Source organism: Manis pentadactyla (genome assembly GCF_030020395.1).
Source record: "Manis pentadactyla isolate mManPen7 chromosome 15 unlocalized genomic scaffold, mManPen7.hap1 SUPER_15_unloc_1, whole genome shotgun sequence".
Classification (NCBI taxonomy): Eukaryota; Metazoa; Chordata; class Mammalia; order Pholidota; family Manidae; genus Manis; species Manis pentadactyla.
Genome location: NW_026644588.1, coordinates 1,977,744 through 2,005,450, shown reverse-complemented (window position 1 = coordinate 2,005,450; position 27,707 = coordinate 1,977,744). Strand labels below are relative to the sequence as shown.

Genomic DNA, 27,707 nt, shown 5'->3' with positions numbered 1-27,707 from the left:
CCGGTGCCCCTGAGCTCGCGGAAGGACGCAGGCCCCGCCCACGGCCCTCCTGCGGCGCGGCCGGTTTCCCTTGCTCTTCCCGTGTGGAACTCCACCAGAACCCACTTCACTCATCCATTTACCCGGCACTCCCTGAGCACCTACTGTGTGCAGAGGCCTGGGCTGGGCGAAGGTCAGGGGAGGGGGCCAGTGTGGCCCACGACCCTGAATGTCTCGGGCTGGAGCTGGGCAAGTCCAACTATCCATTCAGTCACTCGGTACTTCTTGAGGCCCTACTGTGTGCTGAGGCCTGAGCTGGGACAGGTCTGGGGCATGGGGAGGAACCAGTTCTGTTGTGCCTGACTGACTCCAGGGCTGGTGCAGGGATGTGCAACTATTCGGCCACTTGGCACTCCCTGTGGACCTACGTGCTGAGGCGTGGGCTGGGCAAAGCTGGGGTCATAGCAAGGAACCAGTGTGCGGGCGCTGGGTCAGAGGGAGAAAGGCACACAGATGCCGTCCTCCCAGGCCCCTCACCGCCCTCCCTGGTAGGACTGCAGCGGAGGAAGCTGGTGGGCAGGGAGTCGGTCTGTTCTCACGTGTTTACGTGTCTGTGTCTCCCTGCCAGCTTCCCCTCCCCCCAGTTACACACATTCAACATACACATGAAGATCTGAGTGCTTTCAAACCTTGACATTATTTTCTGACAAATCACATCACTTTTAAAAAGCTTCTTTAAGGCCAGGGAAACCTGACACTGGATTAGACACTGGATGATACTAAGAAATTACTACTGTCATTAGGTGCTGTGATACTGTGGTTGTATGGAAGACACTTTTTTTTTTTGTAGAGATGCAATTCAGGTGTTTAGCGGTGAAGTGAGATCACATCTGTCATTTACTTTAAAATAGACCAGAAAGTCATACAAATAGTCATGTTTTCATGACTTATTTTAAAAGCAAATATATTCATATCATGAAACATGATAAATTTTAGTAAAAGCCTTTCTAGGTATTGTACCTTTATATTTTTTTAAAAGGCATTGAATCTGGGTGGGAATATGGGCATTTACTATACTTCTTACTTTTCCATATAATTGAAAAATCTGGTAACAAAAATTTTTTACCATGTTTTTTTTTTAACAACATAAGGTGGGAGGTGCTGCCCCACGACACCAGTCAGTCTGTTGGCCAACCTTGTAATAAAGGCATCTGAGCTCAGAACTGAAGGGTACTTTCAGTGACTTTTTCTTCTGGAGGCAAACAAGACACGGTGAGATCAGAACAATCACAAGTTAATTCCAAACCTAACATTCTTAGGCTAAACTTGGTGAAATGCTAACATCCATCCTGCTTGTCTAATGATGTAAGTCCCTTAGAATATGATGACGAATAAAGGCAAGATGGGAAACTGTGTGGCCTATGCTATTTGTGCAGAAAGGTATGTATCTTTTTAGCATGTTTATGCATATAAACAAATGTCCACATAAATATTTGCTTATATATGCATAGGATATGCTGGAAAGATACTGGCATGTTAAGAATGGTCGCCTCTAGGCAGGGAAACTTGGTAGACAGGGGTGGGGAGGACAGAGGTGAGATTTTTTTGTTTTGGACCACATGAACGGGTTCCCGTACAGTAATTTCGTAAAGACCATGATACACAGTAACTTTTGTTTCATGGCCACAGCAGTTCATGCATTAATGGTTCCTACATTTCACTCTTCTCTCTAGCCACACCTGTGGGAAAGCGCTTCCGGCACTGCCCCTGGGCTGGGCAAGGAGGCCGGCTTTGGCCAACGCGAATGGAAGCAAACCTGATATAATCAGAGGCTTAAAACTCTGCTCGCGTGCACTCTCCCAAATCCCTGCTGCAGCCGTGTGTGCACGCCCAGGTGGGATGTGAGTCCCGAGGGGGAGGGCTGGGCCGGCCCAGCTGTGCCCTCCTGGACCAGCCAGTCCCCAACCCTCAGCTGACCACAGATGCATGACCATCCAGCCAACGGCAGCCCAGCCTGGCCCAGGCCTGCAGGACCACCCAGGACGGGAGATGTTGAATGCACAGCTGCTGAATCTCCACAGAAGTCAGGGCTCAGTAAGGGGGAGAAAGCTGGGGCCGGGGAAGGTGTCTCCTCACTGGAAGCAGGCTGTGGTCCGCTCTAAAGGTCGCCCTTTGTGGGGACGGGCACTCTCTTTCAGACCTTTTCCTGCTCTGGATTTCTCCATTCACTTTCTCTAATTTGGGGAGCACCATTCTGGTCCTAGTGGACCGGCTTCTCTTCTTTGGACCCTGCTCCCTTGGTTAACAGGCCGACCTCACCGGGGGAGCAGAATCTGATCCAGTTAAATGTATTGAGCAAACACCTACTCAGTCATAACAATTACAAGGCCCACAGATGCTCCTTGGGTCTGCATTCACGGCGGCATTTATAATTCTGAACCAGGGAGGTGGTGGTGGTGGTGGTGGTATGTCTGGCAGATGTGGGGGCCAGTCTCAGCCCCCTGACCTCCCTGCAGGACCGCGGGCAAGTCACCGAGGTTTTCTGAGCCTCAGTCTTCTTGCAAGGCAGGATGGGGAGGCAGGGTATCTCTCCGACAGTGCCACCCGGCCAGAAACGCTCAACAGAGCGCCTGGCTAGGATGCCCTGTCACGCGTCAGCTTGCACGCTGTCGGCACGGTCGCTCCTGCCAACAGGCTTCTCCCCGTGGGCGCTCAGGTGTCGAGGCAGGTGTGGCCCCCGGGCAAAGGTGTCCCTGCACTGGCCGCACGAGGCTTCCTGTCGGCGTGCGTCCTCTGGTGGCGGATGAGGGCGGAGGAGAAGCTGAAGGCCTTGCCGCAGCCGCCGCACTCATAGGGCTTCTCGCCCGTGTGCACGATGTGGTGCTGGATCAGGTAGGAGCGGTTGCTGAAGGCCTTGCCGCACTCGGGGCAGGCGTAGGGCCGCTCGCCCGTGTGCGTGCGCTGGTGCAGCGTGAGGGACGAACCCTGGCTGAAGGCCTTGCCGCACTCGGCACAGCGGTAGGGCTTCTCGCCCGTGTGGATCTTCTGGTGCTCGATGAGCGAGGACACGTGGCTGAAGGCGGCCCCGCACTCCAGGCACTTGTAGGGCTTGGCGCCCGTGTGCACCAGGTGGTGCTGCACCAGGTGGGAGCGGTTGCTGAAGGCGCGGCCGCAGTCCTGGCACGCATAGGGCCGCTCGCCCGTGTGCACGCGCTGGTGCTGACTCAGGTGCGAGACCTGCGTGAAGGCCTTGCCGCACTGCTCGCACGCGTACGGCTTCTCGCCCGTGTGGATGCGCCGGTGCTCGGCCAGCGAGGCGCTCTGGCTGAAGGGCGCACCGCACTCGGGGCACGTGTAGGGCTTCTCGCCTGTGTGCACGCGCCGGTGCTGCGCGAGGTGCGCGATCTGCGTGAAGGCCTTGGCGCACTGGCCGCACGCGTAGGGCCGCTCGGCCGTGTGCGTGCGCTGGTGGCGGATGAGCGCCGACGAAAAGCGGAAGGCCTTGTCGCACTGCGTGCACGCGAACGGCTTCTCGCCGGTGTGGATGCGCTGGTGCTCCAGCAAGGACGAGCGGTTGCGGAAGGCCTTGGCGCACTGGCTGCACGCGAAGGGCCGCTCGCCTGTGTGCACGCGCCGGTGCTGCGCCAGGTGTGTGGGGCGCGCGAAGGCCTTGCCACAGTCGGTGCAGCGGTGCGGCCGCTCGCCCGTGTGCGTGCGCCAGTGCGACACTAGGTAGGAGCCCTGGCTGAAGGCCTTGCCGCACTCGGGGCAGGCGTAGGGCCGCTCGCCGGTGTGGGTGCGCCGGTGCAGCGTCAGGTGCACGCTCTGGCTGAAGGCCCTGCCGCAGTCGGCGCAGGCAAACGGCTTCTCCCCAGTGTGCGTCCTCTGGTGTAGGATGAACGCGGAGCAGTAGCTGAAGGCCTTGCCGCAGGCCTCACACTTCCATGGCTTCCTGGGGCCGCCACCCGGCTCCTCCCGGGGGGCGTCTGCACACTTTGGTGCGGGGCGCTTGGTGGGCACACTGCGCCTCTGGGGCCTGCCCTGCGTGGGGGGAGCCGCAGGCTGCGACTGGCCTCCTGGGGCTCCTCTGAGGTCGCCATGCTCCACGCCGTCCCCGACTGGGTCTGATTCGGGGGCCACAGCCTCTTGCTTCAAACAGCTTTCCTGGTTTTCCTGCGGGTCCCTGGACTGACCCTTGTGTTTCCAGGTGTCTTCCAGCTCAGGGCCCTGGGGGGCGGAGACCCCCAAGGGTGCTTCCATTCCTGCTCCTCCAGGGGCTGCCTCAATTTCACCTCTGCAGCGTGCGATCTGAAAGAAAGGAAGAGAAAGAACCCAGTCAGGTTGGTCTTTGGTCCTGGGCTGGAAATGGCTTAGCACAGGGTCCCTCAGCCTCCCACGACTGGCGGTTTGGATCAGATCATTTGTTGTGGGGTGTCGTGTGCCCTGGGGCATGTGTAAAGGCATCCCTGGCCTCCATGCCCTGGGGGCAGGAGCATGCTCCAGTCCTTCACCCAGCGTGACAACCAACAGCGTCTTCAGACAGGGCCAAGGGTCTCTTGGGGGCAAAATGGCCTCTAGCTGAGACTCCGACTCGATGGGACTGAGAACAATTTTAAAAGATTCCTACAAAAGCATGAATCCTTCAGCTCTAAAATAGTCTTGTAACCTGGTGCCATGGACCAAAATGTGTCCCCCTCAAATTATATGTCAAAGCCTTAACCCCCAACACGATGGTGTTTGGAGGGGGAGTAGGTTTACATGGTTGCAAGGGGTCCCCCCACCCAAAGGATCAGTGCCCTTATGAGAAAAGAAAAAGACATCCGAGCTCCGTCTCCCCACCCTGTAAGGACAGAGCCAGAAGACAGCTGTCGCCGGGACCCCAGCTGTGTGGCTCCCTGACCTTGGCTGTCCAGCTTCCAGAACTGTGAGGACATTAACTTCTGTCAGTTAGGTGTTTTGTTATAGCTGCCTGAGCAGACATACACTGAAGAGAGACAGTTTTCTTTGCCAGAGAAAAACCAGTCCATTCCAGGCCCAGGGGAAAAGCAGCTCCCAAATTCCATGAGAAAGGCACTGCTGGTGGGGGCACGCACCAGAAACCCAAGGGCGTTTTCTGGTAAAGCTGGAAACATACTTCCTCTGAAGTCCAGTTATTACATTTTCTGGATTGTGAGCAAGAGGAACATGCACACATGTGTGCTAGGAGGCCTTTCCAAGACACTGACAGCCAAGCACTAGAAAACAGTCCAACTGCCCATTAACAAGGGAATGGAAAGAAAACAGGGTATACCCACACGATGGAGCATCTCATGGCACAAATAGGAAGGACCATGAGCTACTGCACCAGCTCAGCCCCCAAATTCATGGCGCTGAAGAATGCATTGGGTAAGGTATGCTGCCGTTTAGGTCTGAAAACAGCGAAAAGCAGCCTTTGCTTCCTAGGGACTATCAACGTATGTGGCAAAGGTCCACTGTCCCACCCTGCAGCCTCGCCTGTGACAAATGCTGGGCTCAGGCAACAAGAGCTCCAAGGGACTCACGGGCACAGGAACGTCTGAGAGGGGCTGGTCTTGGCCACTCTAAAGCCATCGTGGGGGTATTATTATGGTGACAATAATAATAAGCCCTTGTTGAGCACAGAGCGGTGTGTCCAGCACCCTTTAAACTCTTGCTACCCACTAGCTCATTTATTCCTCACTGAGGCTCCCGGAGGTGGCAAGGCCAGGGCCCACACCTGGGTCCCCAGGACGGGTGGCAGTACCCACCTCGTGGTCTTGGGAGCATCAGGTCTGGTCCATGCCACTCAGGTTGGAGCCTCTGCTCTGGCCATCACACCTCAGATGGTCCAGAGGCATCGGCGGGAGAAAGAAACAGGCCTGTGTAGGGAGATGCTGGGGCCAACGCAGCGGGGTGGCTTCCCCTCTGCAGGCTGTTTCCTCGGCGCGGGGGGAGGATAAGTGGGCTGGGGTGTAAACCCGGGATTACACAGGCAGCCAAAGGGGAGTCACAGACACTTTCAGGTGTAGATACATGTCACATAACATGCACACGGAGTCACACAGATCACACACGCCGCCTTGCTCCACAGGCAGGCCACGCACTGGCCACCAGGACACACGCAGTGTACCTGGTGGGCAGAGCTTCACAAGCGCCCTAAGTCACACCCGTGCAGGGTCTCCCGTGCACAGAAACACATGCTGTGAAGACTGCAGAGCCCCACATGCAGAGTAACGCCCAGGCACACCGAGGCCGCCCAGCTCCACGCTGGCAGACACACCCACCGGAACATTCTATGCGCTGCACACCCGGACACACACGTGGAATTGCACACCTCCTACCCAGGAAGGCAAGTTCCACACCTGCCCAAAGTCACACATGGGCAGAGCTGTCCCAGTGCACAGACACAGGCCCGAGGAGGACGCACGCCGCCGGGGTCCGCGCGGGGCCCCACGCACACGCCGCCGGAGTCACGGCCACACTCAGAACCGGCCACGCGCGTGCGCAGCCCCTCACCGGCGCCCATACACCCCGCGACGAGCTCGGAAGGCCTTCGGCGACTCCACCCCCCGAGCCTGGTGGGTTCGGGTCAGATTCTCCTGGGTCTTTGGCCCCGCCCGGCCCGCGCGGACCCCGTGACCCCTCGTTCCGGGAAGGCGGGGACGTTTTGGCCACACACGTTAGGGCGGCGACCATCGCGTACCGGGACCAGAGCCAGGCCGGCACAGACTGCGCGTGCGCACCCAGAGGCGGCCCCGCGGGGCTCCTGAAAACTACCACTCCCAGAAGGTGCCGCGCCTGGGTCACCGAAACTACAATTCCCAGAGGGCCTTGCGTCTGGCGCAGTGGGGCTCACGGGTCCCCTCAGCCTCCGAAGCGGGCAGAGCGGCCGGGGCAGGACTCGGGCATATCTGCCCTGATCCCCGCCCACCAGGGCCGGGGCGCAGGGTGGCGGGCGGGGCCAGTGCTGGGGCGGGACTCCTCGTCCTGAATCGTGAAAGCAAAGGAATCCGAGGATCAGAGAGGCTGGCACGTGCCCCAGGCCACACAGCTCAGAAAGGGCGGGAGCTGCGGTTTCCAGCCCACGGTTGGCCGTGAGGCCTTGGAAGGCGTGTCTCAGGGCTTTGACCGAATTCCTGTCAAAGCAAAGAAGACGACAGATCCACTGACGTGGGCAGATGATCGTGACGGTGAATGTGCACATAGGATTTCCTGTTGGCCAGCCATTTTTAAAAGCGCTTTCTAGGAGGGAATTCTAACAGCCTTCATAAATTACTTCCTTGACCATTAGAAAAATGGCACAAGATCATTTTTATATAATTGAGAAAGCAGGGAGACATGCGAACATGGAAGGCAACTTGGGCTGGTTCAGCTGGGCAGTTCTCGTCTGGGCTGGGTCCACTCGGGGATCTGTGGTCAGCGGCTGGGCCAGCTGGGACGGGCTCACCCTCCAACAGGCCAGCCTGGGCTTCTTCACGTGGCTGCTGGGGGAGGTCCCGAGGGAGTTTGCGGGCCCTGCAATGCCACTTGCATCCTCGGCTCTGCTTGGTCACTTGCATGGCAGCCACCTGGCCAGAGCAGACTGCAGGTTCCGTCCAGATTCAAGGGGTGGGCAAACGGACACACTGCACGGCAGGCACGTTCAAGGTGGCGTGGAAAATTAGGGTCATGTTTGCGATCTGCCCCCGTCACACACACACACAAATATGACGAATCAGATTCTGTCTGGGCACACACACGTGCATGTGTAATTACATACACTCCTCTTCCATAAAATGTGCAGAGATCTCTCAACGACTCCTCAAATGGTATTTTTTCCAGACTTGTTATGTCAGGGTCAGTGCTTTCACATGTAGTTATTATCATGTTGCAATATAGTCCCAAGTGGGACTTGAATCTCTCTATTCTTTGTTGGTAAAATAAGTCCAAGCTTGGTACGTGTATAAAGTGTGCCTTATTTAGCTAATCGTCAGTTGGAGAACATTTATGTGATTTCCAGATTCTTGCTGTGATGAATGATGTTTCTGTAAACATCTCGGGGCTGGCTTTTCCCAGCTTAAAAATGGGTGACAAATAGAATGGGGAGGTGTTTCAGTCAGGGTTCTCCAGAGAAATAGACTTAATAGTGTAGATAGAGGTATAAATACATAGTTACCTCTCTCTCTCTACCAGTATATATATACTTGTATTTATAATCTGTATCTATCCATCTATTTACATCTATCTGTCATCTCTCATCTACTGTTCCACTGAGATTTTAAGAAACTGGCTTCCACGGTTGAGGGAACTGGTAGGTCTCGCATCTGTAGGATGACCACGGCCTGGGAACTCAGGCAGGAGTACATGCTGCGTGCAGTCCTGAGCATTTCATCTCTGCGAAACCTTAGTTTTTGCTCTCAAGGCCTTTAACTTGGACGAGACTGGATGAGAACCGTCTACAATGTCAAAGGCAATCTTTACTTAAAGCAAAAGGATTGTAGAAGTTCACAAAATATTTAGACATCTATAAAACACCTTCACCGAAACGCCTGAATTGGCACTAATTCAATCACTGGGCATCTAAGCCTGGCCAAGTCAACACATAAAACTAACCATCCAGGAATCTCACGGGGCAGTGGGGTGGGGTGGGTGGCTGGGGCACAGAGACAGGTGACAAGACAGACAGGATCAATGTGAGCCCTAAGCCCTAAGTATAATTAGGAAAGCCACCAGTAATTCCTACTCCTAAAAAAAAAAAAAAAAAAGGAAAAAAGGCCAAAGGTAAGCTATGATAAACATAATTTTGTTGTTCAGTCTCCTCCAAAGACAGCACAAAGATACACGCAGGCCTATTTCTCAACCGAGGGGGTGTGTCAAGCTTCCCGGATCACTGGGGGGCACTGCTGCATCGCAGAAAGAAGGCTAAAACCTGCCCGAAGCCTTTCCCATAAAAAATAGGAGAGAAAAGGAGATTCCCGTGGAAGACTTGAGGGGGAGGGAGGTGAAGAGGTCGCTCTGAGCCGGGCTGGGGTGCTCGGGCCCTCAGGCCCTCGTGGTGCGGTTTTGGGCCCCCGTCCTGGGAACAAGCCCGGCCGGCGGGCTCCGGGAAGGGCAAGGAATACACTTCACTTGGACACATTTTGCTGAATGCAGTTTTGTCGCATGAGAAGGGAGGTGAGGCTCCGAGGAGTATCGCTTGCCGGCCCCCGGCCGCCCCGGGGCCAGGGCCCAGTGGGCGGGGGGCGGAGGAGGTGAAGGCTGCGGTGGGGACGGCGCGCGAGGCCCGGGGTGCCGCCCGTCTGGCTCTCCCGCGGTGCAGCCTTTGACCCTGGCAGCGCCGGCCCCACGTGGGTGAGGCCGCGCCGGGTCCCCGGGTGCCCAGGGGGCCCCGCCCTTGCGCGGCCTCCGTCCCAGGTTCCAGTCCTGACTCCACGGACTCCCGGCTCCACTGTGCAGCCGCCCTGTGCAGCCTCCCTGCGCCTCCCCTACAGTGGGGAGGGAAGGGGGTGCCCCCAGGGACAAATCCCCTGCGACAAGGCACGTCGCGGCTTTAGAGTCTCACATAGTTGCCGTTTCCTGCGTGTGTGATCAGAGCACCAGGAATCTACCCCTCGCGGCAAACCTGCAGCCTGCGGCACACCTCCATTCACCGCAGTGTGCTGTGCGTTAGAGCCCTGGACTTCACCTCCTTGCATAACCGTAGCCTCTGGCCCACATCTCCCCTTTCCGCCCCTGGTGGCCACCCTCTGCCCAATGCATCCATGGCCTCAACGTTTAGATCCCACCCATAAGGGAGATCGTGCACTTCCCCGTTTCAACAAGCAGACAAACCACAAACCGCTTTCTCTGAAGAGGGATTTTGAAAGCCAGCGATGGAGTCCAGTCCCCTCATTCTCTTGGGGGCAAATTGAAGCCCCAAGGACGGCAGGGTGCTGCCTCAAGGTCCCACGGAGGCCCTCAGCCCTCCTGGCCGCCCAGCCCTGAGACACTCCCGGAACCCAGGACTGGCGGTGCTCAGCCCGGGACAGTCTCCGGAGCCTGGGACGCGCTGGCCCCCCTAGAAGGCGGAGAGGCTCGGGCTTGGTTTGGCCGGGCCCCGTCTGTGCCCTCCCGCACCTACAGCGCGGTCCCGGCGCTGTCTCGCTCCCTCGGCTGGGGTCCGCCTGCCGTGAGGCCGCGGGTGCCCCGCAGGGGGGCTGGGAGCGCCGGGCAGCCCCCCCCGCCCCCCGCCGGCTTCTCTTTCTCAGATCAAAGCCACGCGCACTCTGTCCGCCGGGATTTCTCTGATTCACACGGAGGGAGCGTGACCCTCAGCGAGGCTCCCCAGCCAGTGGCCCCCACCCCCGGCCGCGGGTCCCCCTGCTCCCTCCCGCAGAGGGGGAGGAAGCCGCTCACGCCGGACTTACCCTCTGACGGCTCTGAAGGGTCCCCACAGTTCTCTTTTTTTCCAGCATTCCAGCGCGGTCCTTGCTAACGAAGCTCGGCTCCCCTAGGTGCTGCCCAGGACCCCCGGAGCTGCCCCGGGAGAGGCTTCCAATTAGCCCCGCTCTTCCCCTGCCTGAGCTCTGCCCACCCCCGCGGGGCTCTGGGGGGCTGTGTGGGAGACTGCAGGGGCCTCCTTACTCACAGGGGCGCTGCCTGAGAAGGTGCCTCGGAATTGCTTCTCTCCCAGCCCAGGAGCGGCCTGAATCCTTTCTGGGTGGGTCTCTTCGTGGAGGGCATGGCTGAAGCTCCTGGACGAGACTGCTGGTGCCAGGTGTGAGGCTGGGTGCGGGAGAAGTGTGCGAAGAGGATGCTTAATCGGACACAGCTTTATCTCTGCATCCACCATTCACCAGCCATCCGTCCTTCCACCCACCCTTCCACCGACCCACCCATCCTTTATTCTCCATCCCTCCCTCCATCCATTTATTCATCCACCCACCCATCCTTTCTCTCTCCCTCCATCCCTCCATCCCTCCATCCCTCCACCCTCCATTCACCCACCCATCCACCATCTATCCATTCACACACCCATCTAACCCCCACCCCCACCCCCCCACCCTGTCCCCTCTGCCTGGCACACCCTCCCACTCTCTCCTGGCCATGCTCAGAGGGTCACTTTTACCTCCCACCGCTCTTCCATCCCTTCCTAGGGGAGCATTAGGGCAAATCTCTTTCACTCAAGTCAGAAACTCAAATTCCTACAAGCACTGGCAGGCACAGCCTCCCCCCGGGCTCCCTTATCGCAGTCACACACACAGCCTCTCTCTTCTTCAAATGAAGCATTCAGTTTGGGTGTCAGGCCAGAGGAGGAGGTGAAGATATGCATGTATTTTCTCCCTCATTTAAAAATAATTGTAGCGGCCCGCTGTTCTCTGCCTCACGGTAGCACGTCTCATCCCCATCCTAACTACTGCCTCCACCACACTCACTTACATTCTGTTTACTTAACAATGTATTAAAAATCTGTATCAGTATAAGGTTTCCTTCTTTTTTGATTTCTGCACAGTATTCTTGTTATGGAAGGCTCATAATTTCTTTATCCTATCCCATATTTATGAGTGGGTCACAGTTTCATTACCTGGTCCCATGTTTATAGATATTGAGATAATTTTCTATCTTTTGGAATATAACTTAGTACTTCTGTTACTTACTTTTTTTTTAATGTGTTTGAAATCGGTCCTGTTCACCTTGGTTTTGAACATGTGATCACACGGACAGATTCCTAGAAGTTGCAGAACTTGGTAAACGACACATGCAGATACAGTCTGTGAGGGGAAGGATCGTGGTGAGAACACAGCAGGGTCTTTGGACCTTCCCAGAGCTGTGGGAGCCCTGGATTCATGAAGGGAAAGGTGGAGAGACCTGTGTTCCTCCAGCATCCGGGACGTACCCAGCCAGTTCTCTGCTTTGCTGCAGAAAGGCAGACCCGAGTTCTCACTTAGTTCCCCAGCTTGCCTCTCCACACTGGGGAGGTGATCCTTCCCATTTCCAGGTGAGAGCCTGAGACCTTGAGCACAGAGGGGACTTGGCGATGGTGACACCGGCTTCCGGAGCGTGGGGACTACATGTAAGGAAGGTGCCATGGCCAGCCCCCTTGGGGACCCCTTTACTTAAAGATGTTCAAATTCTTATCAAGGCCAAAAAGACCAGCACCATGTGGAATACCTTTAGTCCTCAAGTCCCATGACATTGTCCTGCAGGGTTTGAAGGTTTGTTTGTTGGTTTATTTACATATTTGTTGTCTACATCTCTGGTTCACCCCTACCTGGAATCATTTTACTTTGGGACACATTACCTTCTTTAGTAGTTGCCCCTATACCTGGAACAGACTCTCAGGAAATGTGTTACAAACATTTGTTGCATTCATGAGTGTATAAATGTCAGGGCTTGCAATTTTTTCTTTTAGATTTTCTATATGTTTCCATTTTGTCCTTAGTTTGATTTTAAATAAGTAGCCTTATCATATGATAAGGGGTTTCACTTCTTGGTAATTATCCTAAGGAAATAATCTTACAAGTGTGCAAAGATATACGTAAAATAATGCTTAAGGAAGGATTGTTCATGGTAATAAAAAATAAAAATAATGTAAGTGTGAAAAATGAGGAGTCAATTGCATGAACTATGATCAATGCTTTGCAATATGCCCTAATTTGAAAGAAACAAATCAATCTGATTTATATGGTCTGTGTCAGCGCTATCTTGATAAGAGAAAAAGCATGTCACAAAATAGAATGGTGTGCATATTCTGTTTTGCTTCTCTATGTGTGTATCTGTGTTGGGGGGGGCAAGAAAAATACTGTAAATCAGTTATACTCAAATACTAACAGTGGTTAAATCTGGTAATGGACTCGGGTTTTAATTTTTATCTTTGCAGTAATTTCTAGTTCTGAAAATTTTTAGCATAATAAATCACACATTGAGGATAGTGACATAAATAGTTGCCAGGGTCTGTGCTCAGAATTTCTTAAACATAATTGCATGTCATCCTCCCAGCATCCCTGGAGGAAGACTCTATTCCTACTTCACAGGTGAACTCAGGACCGTGAATTGGCTTTTCCAGTCCACAGAGCTACCAGGAGAGAGCTAGGACTTAATCCTGGACAAAAGCGACACCTGCAGTATTATTACCCAACACGATTTTCTTTCTTGAGGTGTTTGCACAAATCTATGCAGGTGCTAAAACTCATAAACGTGTAGACCAAAGAAATTCAACTTTTGGAGTATTCACTTCAAAATTAAAAATTAAGTCGTTTGTCTGAAGGATGTCCCACACTTTAGAGGACAGAGAGGGCTGCTGTTAGGTCATTACTCATAATCTCAAATATCTTGGGGACCAGCTATATATACCAATGGGTGAAGCTGGCCAAGAATAAATGTTCCGAGCTTCAGTAAGACAAGTGACTGACACACATCTCAGCATCCTGGAGGCTGTAGTAAGCTGGAGAGGGTCCTTATTGGGAGAGGGAAGGCCCACATCCCATCTTTAAGTGATTTTAAATCTTTGCATTGCTAATAAGTGAGCCAAATTTAGCACATTTGTGTCGGTTCTCATGCGTTTCTTTGGGCTGCTAACTCCTGGAGGGCACAGCCTGTTTTTCATTTTAATTCCACTGTCCAGGCTAGAGCCTGGACCTAGTTAGTGGCTGCTCAAAAATGTTTATTGAATGAGTGAATGGATCAATTAAAGGACAATAAATCCATCCATACATGGATTTGTGAGTGAATGACCTAATTGTAAGTCAATGAATGAAAGAACCATTAATATGCAAGAGAGTAAATGAATGACCGACCCAACCTGCCCAACAACACAGCGGCCCACCTCTCAAAGGCATTGGGTTAAGGAGTACTGCTCAATGGGGGACTACATTAAGCAAAGTTCCCAGCAAGGGACATGGCAGGGCACGAGTGCAGGGGTGATGATCTGCGGCAGTGCTTAGGAGCACGTTAATGTTGGTGCCCTGAGAGTCCAGCCTTATTTATATGAAGTTGCCAATTTCTGAACTTCCCAAGGTGATGCTTATTCATACACACACACACACACACACACACACACACACACACACACACACACACACACACACACACACACACACACACACCATCTTCGTTGTCCATCCACTAATGGGCACTTAAGTTGTTTCCATATTTTGGCTTTGTGAATAATACTGCAATAAGTGTGGGAGTGCATATATGTCTTCAATATCCTGTTTTCATTTCCCTTGGGTATATGTCAAGAAGAGGGGCTGCTGGATTGTATCGTAGTTCTATTTTAAACTTTTTGAGAAACTTCTGTACTTTTTCCACGGTGGCTGCACCAGTTTGCATTCCCACCAACAGAGTAGGAGGGTCCCTTTTCTCCACATCCTCGCCAGCTCTTGTTATCTCTTGTCTTTTTTATGATAAACATCCTAACAGGTGTGAGGCGCTATCTCATTCTTTTTTATTTGCATTTCTCTGATAATTAGGGATGTCAAAGACCTTTTCATGTACTTGTATGTCTTTGGAAGAATGCTTATTTACTTACAGTTTTAATTGTACTCGTGTGATGACCTGAGTAATGTCTCCTGTTCTCCACTAAACTGTAAATTGACCACATCTGATTCTATTCATCGTTGCATCCTCAGCGCCTGCCACCAATCTGGCACATGGCAGTCCTGCAATCATGTTCGCCAAGAGACCGAGTAAAAATGACTGAATGTTCGGATATGCCTCCCACGGCTTCCCTCTGTGAGAGACCTGGGGTCTTGCTCCAGAGCCAGTAGGGTGGTGAGCACGGGCGTGGTGCCCTAAGATGGATGGGGCAGGAGAGCCCCGTAGTGATGCATGCCTGTCACCAGCCTCCCCTTCTCCTGGCTGGGAGCCCCTCAAATTCTGGGGGAGCCACTGCTCCCCACTTTAGCTGCCTGAGCTGGCATCAGCTCTTACCTGAACCCACTACTGCATATTACCTCTGTGAGTAATTTCTGTTTCCAGGATTGGCACAGGACCCTGATCAAACCAGGGAGAATAAGTCTCAGGATTCGTGCTGTTCCTACTGGGGCAGGACTGGCACCGTATCTGGGTCTCCTTGTGCCATCTTGCCCTGGATGTGCCATTCATGAATCAATAAATTCCATTTTTTTATCTTAATCAATTTTGAGTTTGATCTTTTTTTTTTTTTTTGCTTGCCACTGAAAGAGGCCTTCTAAGATATCCATAAGTTACCAGACCCCTGCGTTCACTCCGTGCCTGGTCCCACCTCCTTCTCGCCTCTCCTGAGCTCGACTCAGACCTCTTCTCAGGGGGACCCAGCTAGAGTTTGTGGTTGGGGTTCAACCTCCAAATCCACTTCCTGCTACTCAAAGCCATGCTCGTGCTGGTCCCCATTCCTCTCGGGGTGACTCCCTTCCTCCCGTCCTGGACTGTGCACGGAAGTCCCAGGATGCAAGAGCCAAGGGTGAGAGGTGAATGAGGCCATGTCCTGCGGTCAGCAATTCAATTCCTCAATTGATGGTTCTGATAAGTATTGACCAGGAGTATTCTCTTCTTTCATTTGTGCTGATGGTGGGGGGGAAGGAAGCTAATGATAACTTTTCCAAATAATTCAACTTCAAAGGATGAATCATATTTCTACAGGAGCAAAAGACACCGGGGAGTTGCTTCAGGCAGAAGCAGCGATGCAGAAGTCTGGGAGGGAAGTAGGTGTTCCAGGCATGGGGGTGCATCCGAGACAGTGGAGAATCATAGCAAATGAACTGGGACACCTTGCTTGAGTACATGTAGTAAAAGGCCTGAAATATCATAGTGAGGAATTCCAAATTCATACAGAAGACAGGAAGGATACTGCTTAAAAAAATCTTGCATATGGCCTAGTATGTGCCTGCTGCACAGATGGAGTGTTTCTTGACTTTGCTGAGGGAAGGCAATCTTAGAAAGCTTCCAGAACCTTCCATTCAGTTACTGCATTCTCCCGAGAACTTCCTGTAAGTCCCCACACTAGACTTGTCTCCTTCCTTTCTACATCTCCAATTTCTGACCGTCATCTAGTTTCATATCTGCATTGACGGCAGACTTTGGAAAAAGAAGCGAAGTCAGATTTCTTTCTGTGTTCCCAGAGTATACAACACACTCTGTGCACAGTAGGATATCAATGCATGCTTGTTGATACAGCCTAAAGCTGGGTTACAAATTACAGCTGGCTTTGCCCTCTTCCCTCAAGCCCAGCTGAGATCTTTAATTCCATTAAATTAATTCCACAGAGGTTAGGGGAGGGAGGTCTCAGAGATCCTTGGCTTCGGCTTAAGCTGGCTTCTCCGCCCGCCCACTGGCTGTTAGGACAGAGGCGACTTGGCAGTGCCCGGACGACACCCGTTCAGAGTATGCAGGCAGAGGTGTGCGGTGCGTCGCGTGAGAGCGCTGGCCCAAGACCAAGGTCAGCTCCTACCAGGTGGGCATTAACTCAAGGAGACATGCTTGTGCTCTGACTACTGCGGCCCCTGGCTCCATTCCTGAAAATTCTGTCTCTGAGGGAATTCTCAGGCCATCTGGTCACTGACCAGAGACCCTAGGAAGGAGGAGGACTAACTGCCCGTTCTAACAGACCCATCTTACTTGAGCCATTCGGGTAAGGAGACTGGGTAGCTCGTCTGTGGGCAAAGGGAAGGGAATATCAAGATGGGAAGAAAGCAAATGGGATTTACAGCATATTTACTCTTTTAGGTGCTTTACTGAGGGTTTCCCTTGGATTATTGACGTTAATCCTCTCAGTCATCCTATGATGTACTTACAAATGCAGTTCTGTTTTACAGATGGAGTGACTGAAGGTCAGTGCAAGTAAGTAAAAATGCTTGATTTCATACAGGCAGACAGTCCTGGCTTTGGAGCTGGAGTCCAGGTCCATGTGATCCTAAAGACTGAATTCTTCCTACCACACCAAGATGTGTCTCAGGGATGATTAAAAAGGAATGGCCAGGTCGGGAGTGGAAAATCTGGGCTGAAGTTCCCAACTAGCTGAGTGACTTTGGTCCAAGTGTCTGCTGGTGCCGTCCCTTCTTCCAAGATTGCCGATCCCTCTGTCCATGGTCTAACTCTTAGAATTCCGCTAATCCTTCAAGCCTCTGTTAAAATGTCAGTTCTTACATGAGGTTTTCAGTCCTTCCTTCTAAAAGTAAATAGTCCTTCATCAGTCCTCACCCCAACTTTTTGTTTGCGTGACTGCCTCCTCTGTTAGAACGGACTACATTAGTATGCCGGCACTGAACGCCAGCCTGGAGATCAGGCCAAGAACAGCTTCATCGTAGATTCAAATACGTGCAACTTCTTTCACAGAGAGGCAGCAAAGTCTAGAGGAATAATCACCGTCTTCAGAATCAGAGGTTCCAGGTCTGACTGATGGATCTGAGACTGTCTGTGTGACCTTGATCAAGCTCCTTCACCTTGCTAAACTTTAGTTCCTCTTCTGCAAAATGCAGAGCATAATATGTCACTCTCAGGATGGTCACGGCATGGCTTAATGAGATAATGTACAGAAACGTGGCCCATGGCAACCCAGTTTGTATTAAGTGATCCCCAGCTTGCATAGAAGGAGACTGAAGCTCTATGAGGATCTGTAACTTGTCCAAAGTCTCACAGCTATTAAATGGAGGACCTAATGTTCAAAGCCAGGTCAATCTGACTCTTATTTTACAGTGGAGATAGTACATAACTTGAGATGAAGATAATTATATCCATCTTTTTTCCAGAAAGTGTTATTGAGAGTCAGAGAGATGAAGCAACTTGTCCAAGTGTAGCCAACAGGAAGGAATCGACAGCAAACTCCTCTAGGCAGGCCATGTCCTGTTCATTTCTCTGTCCCCACTGGGCCTAGCACAGTGTGTGTTACATTGCTGATGCTTGATAAATATTTATGGGATGAAACAAAATCCCTAACTAGTCACTGTTCACTCTGCTTCTGGGCTGAAGAGTTCCAAAGTGACCTTTGAAATGAAATTGATCAGTTCTTATGTGAGGTAAGCAAAAAACACCTCTTGGCAACTAAGGTGCCTGGCTGTGAGGTTTGACTCGTGGGAGACTTCGTGGCAGAGGTTAGTTTGGGGCAGGAGCAGGGGAAGTACGTGTATTAGCCTCATGGCTTCGTGTAGTCTCTGGGGCTAGATGTGTAACTGCGGGAACTGAGACGCAGAGTAGGTAAGTAACCAGTTGGACAAGGCTCCAGAATGCAGACCTTCATCTGTAAACCTAAGGTGAGGACCAGCTCCGTGGTCTGCTGGGAGCCCTGGAGCCATGCTGCTTTCTAAGCCTCTGACTCTCCGTCAGAATGACGGAGCTAAGAAAGCTTACTTCACAGGCTCATTGGGGTGATGAAACAGCATCCTATCCACAGAGCCTTCGTCCGGGATCCAAGCTGATATCGATGCAGCCACTTCATATCAGTATTCTGGGAAACCCAAATCCATTCTAACTATGTAATCGTGACATCAACCATGACCCTTGCGTCGGTGTGGGTATTTTCAGTTTCCTCCTGTAAGAGACCAAGGATGTCAAAATGACTGCCTTCAAATGGCCCATCCAATCCTAACATTCCCCCACTAGGCTGGAAGAATAATTTTCTTTTCCTCTTTGGCCATGGTGTTTCAAAAAAATAAAATGAAGGCTTGACCCCAAGTCCCAAGAGATAAAGAAGAAAATAATGAGTTATGGAGTCAGCCACACCGGGGAACTTGAGTCTGTCCTCTACCATTACTGCGGGGAGGCCCTGGAACACAGTCTGACTGTTTGATAATTATTTTCTACATCCGTAAAACGGGAGCATTGAGGCTTACTTCCCAGTGGTGTGATGGGGATAAAATATGAGCAAAAATCACCTGACATAGCACTTTGCATTTGGTGAATGCTGATGAATGAGAACTGCTCTCATTGCCACTCTTCTTTCTGGCACTCAGGACCCCAGAATTTATATACGAGTCAAACTGGGGCCCAGAGAGAGCGAGCAACTTGCTCAGAGGCCTCTTAGGGAGGAAGTGGCATGTGCAGGATTCAAAGACATGTCTGCTTTATTCCAAACAAGGTCCTTGTAGGAGGCCAAAGACAGGATCAAAGTAAATGTAACCTGTGCTGTGTACCTGGGACAGATGTAGCTGCCAGGCAGCACCAGGAAAGGCACTGTGCAGGCAAGGGGGCTGAAGACAGCTCTCAGACAGGCACGTGTCAGAAACCCAGCCTTGTGCAAGGCACTGGTAGGTAGTAAAATCAGACAGAACTGATATAAAAGATCTTAGTGATCTCACTTCATACTTGTAGTCTCTGGGAATCTCAGTTCTTCATCTTTAACCATTGGAAAATGCCATCTATTTTGCAGGGTATTCAGAAGTTAATGAAATTTTTGTGTTAAAAGGACCCAGCCTGGACACAGATACATGCCATAAACGTTACCTCTTTTCAGTGAGAGTTTTCTTGGGGGTGGGGAATGGGTATAACCTTCTCAAGGAGAAATCAGGAAAAAGGTTTTGCATTGGTTTTTCTAGAAAATTGCCATAGTTGAATCTCTTCTCTAATAAATGGTGGTAAATTTCACCACTAAATGTGATCATATCAGTAGAGGAATCTCAGAATAGGAAGAGTAGAGATATCTCTACTCCGAGGTACCCAGAAGAACCACTGAAGTTCATTGAAGAGTTTTTAAAGTGCCACCTAAAAAAGAGATTGACCCAGTTTTATCAAAAGTAACTTCATTTGTATAGAACTTACCCTTGATTTTCTTATACAATCTCCATGACATCTCAGGGGAGCCAGTATCATTCTCTGCATTTCTCAAGGAAAAGCTAAGGCTTGCCTAAACTGGGGTGCTAACGGTTGTGACCAGCAAACAAGGAAAGGTGAGCGTTCTCCCGACCACGTCACCCTGACTTCCTTCCAAACTAACAGCCAGCAGAGACCGAAGTGAGGGTCACCTTGCAATAGTCCGAAAGCATCCAGACAACACCCCCTACTGTTTGCCCCTGCAGCTTCTGAGACGTGTGATGTTTGGTGACCCAACTCTGAGCCGCCTGCCCTGAATAAACGTGCATTGAGTGTGTACAACATAGTGGGCAGTGTGCCTCTTTGTCGGGTGCTGGGGAGAGGGCTCCGAGTAAGGCAGACCTGCCCCTTCCCACAGGAGGCTGACGATCCAGTCGTACAGACACTGAGTAACCAAGCAAAAATGAAGTAGTTAAAACAACAGCAATCACTCTGAAAGAAAGAAAGGGACAGAGAACAGTGACACGAGGTGTGAGAGAAGACTTCCAAAGAGGGCCTATCTGAAGATAAGACATTGAAAAATTAATGCCAAGAATGCCAAGGGTTCCCAGAAATGGGCAAAGCAAGAATAGAGAGAAGGGTGCCTCTGGCAGAAGGGACTTCCTGTAGGAGTTCTGCAAAGCTTGAAGGAACTTGGAGCTTTTGAGGGAGTGACTGGGCACCCGTGGGGCTTCAGGAGGTGGAGGAAGAGGAGCCATGACATGAGTTGGACCGGAAGTAATTGGGCAGGATCAGAAAACTGGAGGCCTGTAGCCATGATAAGGGGCACGATGCTGGCTCTGGGAATAACAGGGACTGTCCAGCTGTAGGTGGAGGATGACCCTATGTGAGCTATGAGTTTGGAAGATCCCACGAGCTGCTCCCTGGAGAAAGCCTGTGGAGAGCAGAGAAACCAGCTAGGTCATTCCCACTTGCTCAAGTAAGATAATGGCTTGGGTCTAGGGTTAGGCGAGATGTAGATAGATTTGCAAAATACATTGTAGATACATTTTGTTCTTAGATGGAGAGGTCCCTGGGGGAGCCCAACGTGACCGCGGTCCAGGGGTTTGTCCTGCTGGGCTTGTCCACAAGCCTGCGTCTGAGGGGCGTCCTGTTTGCCGTCTTCCTGACGCTCTACCTGCTGACCCTCCTGGAGAACATGCTCATCGTCTACCTCACCTGCAGCCACACTGAGCTGCACAAGCCCATGTACTTCTTCCTGGGCAACCTGAGCTGCCTGGAGATGTGCTACGTGTCGGTGACCATGCCCAGCCTGCTCGTGGGGCTGAGGACCGGGCCCTGCCGTGTGCCCTTCACCGCCTGCATGACCCAGCTCTTCTTCTTCATCTCCCTCATCTGCACAGAGTGCACGCTCCTGGCCTCCATGGCCTACGACCGCTATGTGGCCGTCTGCCGCCCACTCCACTACCCGCTGCTCATGCGGCCCCAGGTCTGCCTGGGCTTGGCCGCGTCCTCGTGGCTTGGTGGGCTGCTGGTCTCGGTGATCAAGACGTCGTGCATCGCCAGCCTGTCCTACTGTGGTCCCAATGTCCTCAACCACTTCTTCTGCGATGTCTCCCCTCTGCTCAACCTGTCCTGCACCCACGTGGCCCTGACAGAGCTGGTGGACTTCATCTCTGCCATCGTCATCCTCTGGGGTTCTCTCCTTGTGGCCATGGCCTCCTACGTGGCCATTGGTAGGGCCGTTCTCCGCATGCCTTCAGCCGCTGCCCGCCACAAAGCCTTCTCCACCTGCACCTCCCACCTGGTGGTGGTGGGTATCTTCTACTCAGCCACTCTCTTCATCTATGCCCGTCCCAACCGCATAGAGGCCATGGACTTCAACAAGGTGCTGTCCGTCATCTACACAGTAGTCACCCCCATGTGCAACCCCATCATCTACTGCCTGCGGAATAAGGAGGTCCAGGCAGCATTCCACAGAACCCTGCAGTGGCGCTGAAGCTGACCGGCCGACCAGGGCACAGGGGAGAGCTCAAGTTATCAGCACTTTACATTTTTTGTTGAGATATAATTCATATACCACACATTTCACCCTTTAAAAATGTTCAGTTCAGTGGTTTTTAGTACATTCAAGAAATTGTGCAACCATAATTCCAGAACATTTCCATCACCATCAAAAGAAACTCATGCACATCAGAAGTCACTGCCATCCCCTGCCACTCCCAGCCTTAAGAAACCATGGACCTGCTTCCTGTCTCTATGGATTTGCCTATTTTGGACACTTTGCATAAATGTAATCATATAATATGTGGTTTTTGTGTGTCTTTCCCTTAGCATAAGTTTTTGAGGTTCATACACGTCAGAGCATGTATCAGTAATTCATTCCATTTTATGGCTGAATAATATCCCATTGTATGGATAGACCGTGTGTTGTTAACCCTTTCATCAGTTGATGAATATCTGGGTTGTTTCCACTTTTTAGCTATTAAGAATAATGCTGCTGTAAACATTGTATACAACTTTTTGTGTGGCCATATATTTTCATTTTTCTTAGGAATATGCCTAAGAGTAGAATTGCTGGGTGGTACGATAACTCTATATTTAATGTTTTGAATAACTCTCAAACTTTTTTCCAAAGCATTCAATACCCTACTTTAAAAATATATATGTATGTCAGTGTAGGGAGGGCGGTTATAAGTGGCAGTTTAAAGATGAGATATTGTAAACGATCAATGAATCCAAGAAATATCCTTGGTACTCAGGGTAAATGCTGATTACAGTAAGTTACATCATCACTGTATCAGATCAAGAAAAATTCACATGATTATTAGAATCTATGGCCGAGGTAGCTTAGAAAGCTGGGCACTTTTCTTGTCATTTGCTGCTGTCATTGCATAAATTGTTAGAACCTTCTTGGAGAGCAACCTGGTATCATCTACTAAAATTTTCATTGAACCTACACTTTGACCTAGCACCTCCACTTTAGTAAATATCTTATAGGGAAATTTAAACACTGATTTATATATATAAGGGTGTGTAAGGCGGCTTTGTTTTAAGTGGCCTGAACTGGAAATAATGTGACTATTCACCAATAAGATAGTTACTAAGTCACGGTGTCTCCACATTGTGAAAACTTATGAAGCTACTTTTTAAAAGGGAAGTAGTTATATCTCTCTATATTGATATGGCATCTTGATATGTTTCTAAATGAAAAGGTAATATTTTTGTAAATTTGCATGCAGATACTCCAAGGCTCAGCTTCTGGGTTCTTTTTTTATGGAGTTTTCCCTAATTGCCCAGACTCCCGGGCACAATGCAAGGCCTCCCCTGTTCCCCTGCGGCTCACCCTTCACGCAGGGTGAGAACACGGACCGGAACAGGAGCGCTGCAGTATGGGCCTCGCCAGTCCCACTCAGCACCAGAGCTCCGAACAATGCCTGGTGCACATTAGGGGCTCAGTAAATTTGGCTGAATAAATAAATGCGTAATTCCTTGAAGAAAGATAATGTCTTATTGGTCTCATATCTGCAGTGATTTATGGCTATAATATACCTACTACTAAGAACTTGCTGAATTCCAGACCCTGTGCAAAGCCCTTTATATAGATCATCACACTGTAAGCCTATGACCACACTCTAAAGGAGCTACATGTGACAGAGATTGTTGTCATCTACCAATATCAATTCTTCCTTTAGTAATTGATCCACCAAATCTCTGCTGGAAACATAGCCACCCAGAAAAAGAAGCTGTTTCCCACCTTTTTTTGTTCATACATGAGGTCTTATGAGTATGTGCTGGACAACGGTCAGTGGCAAAGTTTCTGGTTATGCTTTTAAAAGGAAGGAGAGTTTCTTGTACTTCCTTTGTTCTCCTTCTCTTCCGCTAGGAATACAGGCATGATGGCTGGAACGAGAGCAGCCGTGTTGGACCCCGACCCGGGAGCTACGTCCTGAGAATGATGGCACACTTTGGGCTGCCACAGCAATCCTGAACCAATACTTCTACATCAATGAGAAATTAGAGTCTATCCTGCTTAAGCCACTGTGTTGTGGCTGACCCCATCATCTAACTAATATGATGTCGTATTAGTCAGCTATTGCTAAAATACTGCTATGTAACAAGCGATCCGTAAATAATTCCAGTGGCTTCAATAGCAAACTTTTTCTGGCTTGTGGATCTGTGGGTTGACCGGGGCTCTGTTTTAGGCTGTGGGTCAGGATTAAGTCTGTTCCACTTGTCTCTTATCCAAGAACTAGAATATGCTCTATTCAAGGTAAACAGCAAGAAGGCAAGTGGAAATAGTGACTTCTTATGGCTTCGGCTCAGAACTGGTCCATATTCCATTAGCCAGAGAAAATTATACGGCCAAACCAGAAGTCAGGGGATGCATTCATTTTTTTCTTCAGGATAAATTCTTAAAGTGGAAGTGGTGAGTACAAAGGCATTGAAATACTCAACGCTTTTTGTATCTATTAACAAATTGCTTTTCTAAAATGTACCCATCTATACTCTCACAAATAACACCAGAATATGGTCATTGCTCTTGTGATATTGTCAAGAAGAACTTTTGTTATTCAAAATAAAAATTCAAAATATGCTAGTGTGATGAGTCAGTCATTCCACAGAAGGTCATTTTTCGAATTTCCATTTTCTTTTGTAATGTGTTTATTTATTCAAATATATAATAAATATGGTTAATAACTGATACACATCCTCTCAGATTTCTTTCTAGTTCTATATTAACAAAAATTCTCAACAGGTGTATTTGTCATTGCTGTTTTACAAACCTTTGACACATTCACATACTGCTTCTTTCATTTTTAACTCAAACATACCATCTCCCCATGACAGTATCTACAGGTCTGGTTTAATCTCTTTAATGGTTGCATGTTATGTCAGTGTAGATATAACATATTATATTTAAATAATATCCCATTGGTGGGCATTTGAGTTATTTCCAATAATTTCCAGCAAAATAATGTTATTACAAATCTCACAATTTTGCAATAAACATTATTGTAGATACATTTCACATGTGTGTGTTTATATTACAAATATATTTTTTTCAGTAGGCATGGAGTAAATTGTTTTTAGTTTCCCTTGAAAAATTCAGTTTGCATTTCTCAGATTACTAGGGAATCTGCACATTTTCTTGCAGGCCACCAGCCACTTGTATTTTTCCTTTCACCACCTTCCTACTCAGGAATGCTTTTCTTTTGAAGTATTCCTATTTTTCTCATTTATTTAAAAAAAATCTTATACATTATGGTGCAAACATTTTCCTCCAGGTTTCTATTTGCCTTCTAAGCTTGTGTCTATGTTTTTGGCAGTGAAAGTTTTAAAATCAGTAGTGGGAAACATCGGTTCTTGGTGGAGAGACCCAGCGTGGGTGGAGGGTTTTCCGCAGCACCGCGTGGACCTCCCTGTTCCGCAGGCAGTAGATGATGGGGCTGCACATGGGCGTGGCCACCGTGTAGATGACGGACAGCACCTTGTTGAGGTCCGTGGACTCGATGTGGCTGGGCTGGGAATACATGAAGAGGACCACTGAGTAGAAGATGCCCATCGCAATCAGGTGGGAGGCGCAGGTGGAGAGGGCTTTGCAGCGGGCAGCGGCTGAAGGCATGCGGAGCACAGCACTCCCGATGGCCACATACGAGGCCAGAGCCACTAGTAACGACCCACAGAAGATGGCAATGGCAGAGATGAAGTCCACCAGCTCTGTCAGGGCCACGTGGGTGCAGGACAGGTTGAGCAGAGGGGAGACATCGCAGAAGAAGTGGTTGAGGACATTGGGGCCACAGTAGGACAGGCTGGCGATGCACGACGTCTTGATCACCGAGACCAGCAGCCCACCAAGCCACGAGGACGCGGCCAAGCCCAGGCAGACCTGGGGCCGCATGAGCAGCGGGTAGTGGAGTGGGCGGCAGACGGCCACATAGCGGTCGTAGGCCATGGAGGCCAGGAGCGTGCACTTGGTGCAAATGAGGGAGATGAATAAAAACAGCTGCATTACACAGGCCGTGAAGGGCACATGGCATGGACTGGACCTCAGCCCCACGAGCAGGCTGGGCATGGTCACCGACACGTAGCACATCTCCAGGCAGCTCAGGTTGCCCAGGAAGAAGTACATGGGCTTGTGCAGCTCAGTGTGGCTGCAGGTGAGGTAGACGATGAGCATGTTCTCCAGGAGGGTCAGCAGGTAGAGCATCAGGAAGACGGCAAACAGGCAGATCCTTATGTCTGGCCTGGTAGACAAACCCAGTAGGATGAATTCGTGGACTCTGGACATGTTGGCCAATTCCAGGGACCTCTCCATCTAAGTGAAGAAGGAAATAGGTTTGTAGAGGCCACGGTCCACGCAGAAGTGAATCGGTGGAGGAGGAGCAGAGCGTGTGCCTAGGGCCCCCAGTGTAGCTTGACTGCTGAGGACCAGGGAGGGGCAGCCGGCACGTCACAGAACTAGGAAGGGGGGACTTTCACCTGAACGTGCTGGTGCCTCTGTGGTCTTCGGTGAGGACTCGACCGTCTGAGCCCCGGTCATCTTACCTGTACGGAGGAGGTGAGACCCTTCCCCACGGGCCCTTCATCCTTAAAGACATGAAGTGTGGCGACAGAAAGAGAAGGCGCTCCGGAAAGTGAAGGGTGACTGTTATTTCTGAATCTTTGGTGACTTTAAGTGTTTTTTTCTGAGTTGGGTTCTTTCCCTCCTCCTTTCTTGTTTTTGAAAAGTTTCCAGCACCCCAGGGGTTGTCTGAACTATTTTAAATAAAGTAAGAATCACAGTTCCCTTATTCTGAGATGTAGACCTCTTTTAACTAGTTGAATTTCTGGGGGAAATCTGCCGCTGTTTATTAGAGAAACATACCAGCAGGAATGGTTTTTCTGAAGAGACCAGTGAGAAATTTCCTCACCCACCCCTTCCAGAAAGACCATTCTTTCAGGGAAGAATCTACATATGTGGATCATCACTTATGTGTCCCTGCACTGTGCTGTGGTTTTTGAGCACACAGAGATTGATTAATTTTCATAACCCTACAAAAATAAGCATTATTTTACCCATGTATACACATGACTGTACTGAAGCTCAAGGTAGTAAGCAACCTGTACAAAAGGAAGGGGGTTAGAAGTAGGGGTGCTTGGCCTCTGCTATAACGCTGGGGAGCCGGCATGATTTCCAGGTGGCTGACAGGCAGACATTATGCTGTTTGGACTTAGTCTGACTTAGCATTTATCACGTGTGTTGAATAGCCAGTGTTTATTGAGAATATTCCATGTACCAGGTGCCTGAAATCAAACAGTGAAGAACACCAATCTCGGTGAGCTTTTAAAATTTATATTCTGGGTAGTGAGGGATCAAGAAAGCAAACGGAAGGACAAATGTAGGGATGAATCTTGGCGAAGGGCTAAGGAGAAAGCAGAGCAGCCTGGTGCCAGCGCGGGGGAGGCTTTTTGGAACGGGCAGGCAGAGGATCCTGTGGGGGTGGGGGAAGGGACATCTGAGTCTGGTTCTGCTAATGAGAAAGAACAAGATGAACAGTGAGCTGGTGGAGGAACTTTCTAGGTGGGACGGGACAAACCAAGGGCAAATACCTTACACCAGGCAGGAGATCAACTTCTTCAAGGAAAATAAAAGCCAGTGTGGCTGAAGGAAAGTCCCCCCCGCACAAAGTCCCCTTCCCTGTGGGTCCACCCCACCCCAGCGCATTCCGTCTCTGAGCAGTCTAGTCTCTAAGTCAAACATTCCCAGTGAAAATTTTCAGAGACAAAGAGTCAGAGGAATGGAATGGAACGAAGCCCAGGAATACACACGAATATACACAAACTTGATTTGTGGCATAATTTGTATTGAAGATTCCTGGGGAAGAGGATGGACTTTTCAATGAATGGTTCCTGGATATCAGTCATCCACACAGGAAAATAAGAAGAAACTGAAACCGTACATCACAGCACATGCACAAAAAGTCAATTTCAGATGAACAAAAACCCATAATCTTGAAGTGCAAATCTCTGAAACTTTAGGAAACAAAACTGTCAAATCACCTGAAACC

General features: G+C 50.4%; 3 protein-coding genes across 5 annotated transcripts; 1 reads left to right on the top strand and 2 right to left on the bottom strand.

Moving 5' to 3' along the window:
* Positions 1-241: 241 nt before the first annotated feature.
* ZNF835 (zinc finger protein 835) lies at positions 242-6,711 on the bottom strand. 3 transcript variants are annotated; one of them, XM_036926392.2, is made up of 3 exons: positions 6,493-6,711; positions 5,745-5,941; positions 242-4,287 (listed from the first exon to the last, which is right to left on the bottom strand). In XM_036926392.2, the coding sequence occupies exon 3, from the start codon at positions 4,237-4,239 to the stop codon at positions 2,692-2,694; it is 1,548 nt and encodes a 515-aa protein (XP_036782287.2). In that variant the 5' UTR covers positions 4,240-4,287; positions 5,745-5,941; positions 6,493-6,711; the 3' UTR covers positions 242-2,691. The 3 variants fall into 3 exon arrangements, with proteins under 3 accessions (XP_036782287.2, XP_036782288.2, XP_057352425.1); XM_036926393.2 differs by having other exon boundaries at positions 5,745-5,908; XM_057496442.1 differs by having other exon boundaries at positions 5,745-6,711.
* A 14,005-nt stretch (positions 6,712-20,716) lies between these two features.
* Positions 20,717-21,655, top strand: LOC118932680 (olfactory receptor 5-like). The gene has a single exon (XM_036926344.2). It carries the CDS (start codon positions 20,717-20,719, stop codon positions 21,653-21,655), a length of 939 nt encoding a protein of 312 aa, XP_036782239.2.
* Positions 21,656-25,000: 3,345 nt separating this feature from the next.
* Positions 25,001-25,975, bottom strand: LOC118932678 (olfactory receptor 5-like). The gene has a single exon (XM_036926343.2). It carries the CDS (start codon positions 25,973-25,975, stop codon positions 25,001-25,003), a length of 975 nt encoding a protein of 324 aa, XP_036782238.2.
* Positions 25,976-27,707: the final 1,732 nt, after the last annotated feature.